The sequence below is a fragment of the Rutilus rutilus genome (genome assembly GCF_951802725.1).
Source record: "Rutilus rutilus genome assembly, chromosome: 1".
Taxonomy (NCBI): Eukaryota; Metazoa; Chordata; class Actinopteri; order Cypriniformes; family Leuciscidae; genus Rutilus; species Rutilus rutilus.
Genome location: NC_140209.1, coordinates 64,105,088 through 64,109,209, shown reverse-complemented (window position 1 = coordinate 64,109,209; position 4,122 = coordinate 64,105,088). Strand labels below are relative to the sequence as shown.

Genomic DNA, 4,122 nt, shown 5'->3' with positions numbered 1-4,122 from the left:
TCTCAACCAATTGCTCCTCCCTGGTCCCACACTAGGCCCTTCCCTGATGTCTGTGCTCCTGAGGTTCCGTCAACATACTGTCGCCTTGAGTAGTGACATTAGGGGCATGTTTCATCAGGTGCGACTACTGCCTGAAGACCGCCCACTGTTAAGATTCCTTTGGAGAGACCTCAACCGAGACAAGTCCCCGCAAGTATATGAGTGGCAAGTTCTTCCCTTTGGGACGACGTGCAGCCCGTGCTGTGCGACCTTCGCGCTCCAGAAGCATGTCATCGACCACAGTCAGCCAGGTGAAGACGTCCTAGAATGTATAGAGAAGTCCTTCTATGTGGACAACTTCCTTCAGAGTTTTAGTTCCCAGGAAGAAGCCAAGGTACTGGCGTCCAAGTTGCGAGATCTCCTAGCTACAGGAGGATTTGATCTGAGACAATGGGCCAGCAACGTCCCTCAAGTACTAGACCATATCCCATCAGAATCCAAGTCAAGTAGCCTGGTGTTGTGGCTGACTCAAGTGCAACCAGATGCGCAAGAGTCTGCACTCGGACTACACTGGCACTGTACCTCAGACACGCTGTCATACAAGCATCGTCCCATTGAATGCTCTGCCCCTACTATGCGTCATATATACAAGGTACTAGCCAGTCAATATGACCCCCTAGGGTACATTGTCCCTTACACCACAAGAGCTAAAGTACTGGTCCAGCGTCTGTGGGACAAGAAAAGGGAATGGGATGACCCTCAACTTCCAGACGAGCTGCTCCAAGCCTGGCGGTTATGGGAGCAAGAGTTACCAGACATTCAGCGCATCTCACTTCCCAGATGTTACTCCACGGTAGAGTTGGATAACCCAAAGAGTATCCGAGACATACACATCTTCTGTGACGCTTCCGAGCGAGCCTATGGCTCAGTAGCCTACCTCCGAACACTCAGTCTTCAAGGGTATGTAGAGATAGCTTTTTTGACTGCTCGATCCAGAGTTTCACCAAAGAAACAACAGTCCATACCTCGTCTCGAGTTGTGCGCCGCTCTGACAGGAGCCCAACTAGCCAGATTATTGAAGTCTGAACTCAGTGTCCCTATAAGTCAAGTCACACTCTGGTCGGATTCCACTACGGTGCTGGCATGGATCCAAGCTGACTCATGTCGGTTTAAAGTCTTCATCGGCACGAGGGTAGCAGAGATCCAGGAGTTAACTGACCCCAAGGACTGGCGTTACGTCGATTCCAAGTCGAATCCTGCCGATGATATCACGAGGGGTAAAACGTTAGCCGAGTTAGCTAAACCGAGCCGATGGAGTCAAGGCCCATCATTCCTCCTCCTGCCCCTAGATCAGTGGCCTCAAAGTCCTCTGCTACAGCTCCCTACTGAAGATACAGAACTGAAATCAGGCACATTTTGTGGACTTACAGTTCCTGTCACCAACCCAGCCTTACCAGATTGCAACCAGTTCACATCCTATAAACAACTGCTCACAGCTGGTGCCAGAGTCTTACACGGGCAGGCTAACCCTTCCGAAGCACTAACAGCTGAAGATTATCGAGAAGCCGAACTAGCCCTCCTTCAACAGGCACAAAGCCAAAGTTTTCCAGTTGAGGTGACTCATCTTAAGTCAGGTAAACCTCTACCAATGAGTAGTCGTCTCCTGTGCCTTGCGCCAGAGTATGATAGCACAACACACCTTGTCAGAGTTGGTGGTCGTCTCAGGCGAACAGAGCAGCTAGACGAATCCGCTATTCACCCCATAGTTTTGGACCCTAAGCATCCCCTGAGCAGACTGATTATCCAGGACTTCGATGAAACTCTACACCATCCAGGAGCAGAGAGGGTGTTTGCAGAAGTGCGTCGTAAGTACTGGATATTAAAAGGTAGAGAAGCTATTCGGCAGCACCAGAGAACATGCTTGGGTTGTAGACAGTTGAGAGGCCAGCCCAGCATTCCCCGGATGGCTGATCTACCTCCTGCGAGACTACGTTTGCTGCAACCGGCCTTTTACTCCACTGGAGTGGATTGTTTTGGCCCTTACCTCATCAAGATTGGGCGCAGACATGAGAAAAGGTGGGGGGTCATTTTTAAATGTCTGACAACGCGAGCTGTATACCTTGACCTGCTCTACCAGATGGACACAGATTCATTCTTAATGGCCCTCCGAAGATTCATCTCCCGCAGAGGCAAGCCATTTGAAATCATATCAGACCATGGTACAAATTTCAAAGGTGGCGAGAGAGCATTACAAGAGGATTTCGCTGAGCTCCATCCTTCCTTGCAGGAGCAATTAGCCAGCCACCAGATCAGTTTCAAGTTTAACCCCCCTGGTGCTCCCCACTTCGGAGGTTGTTGGGAAAGAGAGATAAGATCCCTGAAGTCTGCCCTCTGTTCTACTATAGGGGGACAAATTGTGACAGAAGAAGTCCTACGTACTGTGCTTGTTGAGATTGAAGGCATTCTCAATGCAAAGCCACTCGGATATACATCCTCAGACGTAGCAGACCCTGACCCAGTTACTCCCAACATGCTGCTCATGGGGCGGCCGGACGCATCTTTACCTCAAGTAATATACCCCGAATCAGAATTGCTGAGCAAACGGAGGTGGAGACACAGTCAGCTTCTAGCAGACCACTTCTGGAGACGCTTCCTCCGTAACTATCTTCCAGAATTCCAAGTTCGCCAGAAGTGGCGCAAAGAGGCAGAGAACCTGCAGCCTGGCACTGTTGTAATGATTGTTGATCATCAATTACCCCGAGCACTCTGGCCAGTTGGACAAGTGACAAAAGTCTTTCCAGGAGAAGATGGGAGAACCCGAGCTGCCGAAGTGGAAGTCAAAGGGAAATCCTATATACGTCCCATCACCCGTCTCATCAGCCTCCCAGCTCTACTGGACTGAGTACACCTTGGTACTATCCCTTACCTGGTATACCTTTTCTTATTTACACATTTACACCGCAAATGTGGGGGCGGCTGTTGAAAAGGCCAGCGATGCATATATTGAGACATTAGCGCCCCCTTGTGACTTTAAGACGCATTACTCTGATGACTCAGTAATTTTCCTTTTAACGGGTCAATATTGACCAGAAGCAGTTCGGAGAGCTCGTATAGAGACTTTGCTAGTGTCCCGCTGTTACTGTTGTTGTTGCAAAGTGCGTTCATATACAAGTGAGTGATTTGTTTTATGTTATTCATTATCTTTAAAGAGCTGCGTTTTGAATGTGAGATTGATTGTATCTGCGTTAGTTAGTTATAATCGCGTATGTACGCAACACGCATTGTCGATTGCATCATCCATATACGGCGCTAGTGAAAGCATACACAGACAGTTATATATTGATATTTACGTATTATATTGTAATTATGTGTCCCTTTGGGTCGTTTTGGTTATGTGTATGTTCTTGTTTACTTTGAAAAGGGAGATTGTTCATATTAATGAAACCATATGTATCGATTCCAGTCAGCTCACGTGTCAGAGAACGTGATGTCATTTTTCTTAAGTGCTAATATAGTCTCTACTTGTCTGAATCGATTGCTATGTGTATAATTATATACATAATGTACGTATAATTGACAGATTGTGTTCATTCTTGTTATTACTGTTCATGACTAATTTAGTATTATTATTTTCTGTTTGTTTTAGAACCACTCATACTACGTTACACTCCAAACTACTCTGTCATACCCTCTACTACTTGTACTGCAATTGTTCACTCAACTCAATTCTACGACTGTAATTGTCTCTACAAGCCTCAATCCATTAAAGTGTACTTCGTCTCTGACCGGACGACTTATGTCTGCTCAATATCCACCAGCACCACACTAGTCTACCCAACAATCACACTAGCAAGATTCTAAGTTCACTATCAATCAAGCTAATTGCAATAAACCATGTGATTTCCTTTAAGAGGCAAATCATATCCTGTAACAGGCACTTGCCACACTTTTCTATTCTGGGATGAATTCTGCTCTCAGCAAACTGAACAATGAATAATTGAGAAGAGAAAGTCTTTCCATCTCACTGAACATCATAAAACAGCACACACTATCCTGAAGAAGAGCATTTTGAAGCTGGTCAATTTCGTCATTACCAAAATATTCCACAATTCTCCAAAGTCAGTGTCTTTTTTGTTGATTTGT

At 46.4% G+C, this 4,122-nt stretch overlaps 1 protein-coding gene across 1 annotated transcript; it reads left to right on the top strand.

The window, feature by feature from the left end:
* The first annotated feature begins 1,469 nt into the window (after window positions 1-1,469).
* LOC311295795 (uncharacterized protein) lies at window positions 1,470-3,698 on the top strand. Its single transcript, XM_084417312.1, has 2 exons — window positions 1,470-2,908; window positions 3,626-3,698. Exon 1 carries the CDS (start codon window positions 1,628-1,630, stop codon window positions 2,879-2,881), a length of 1,254 nt encoding a protein of 417 aa, XP_084273438.1. The 5' UTR covers window positions 1,470-1,627; the 3' UTR covers window positions 2,882-2,908; window positions 3,626-3,698.
* The last annotated feature ends 424 nt before the right edge of the window (window positions 3,699-4,122 follow it).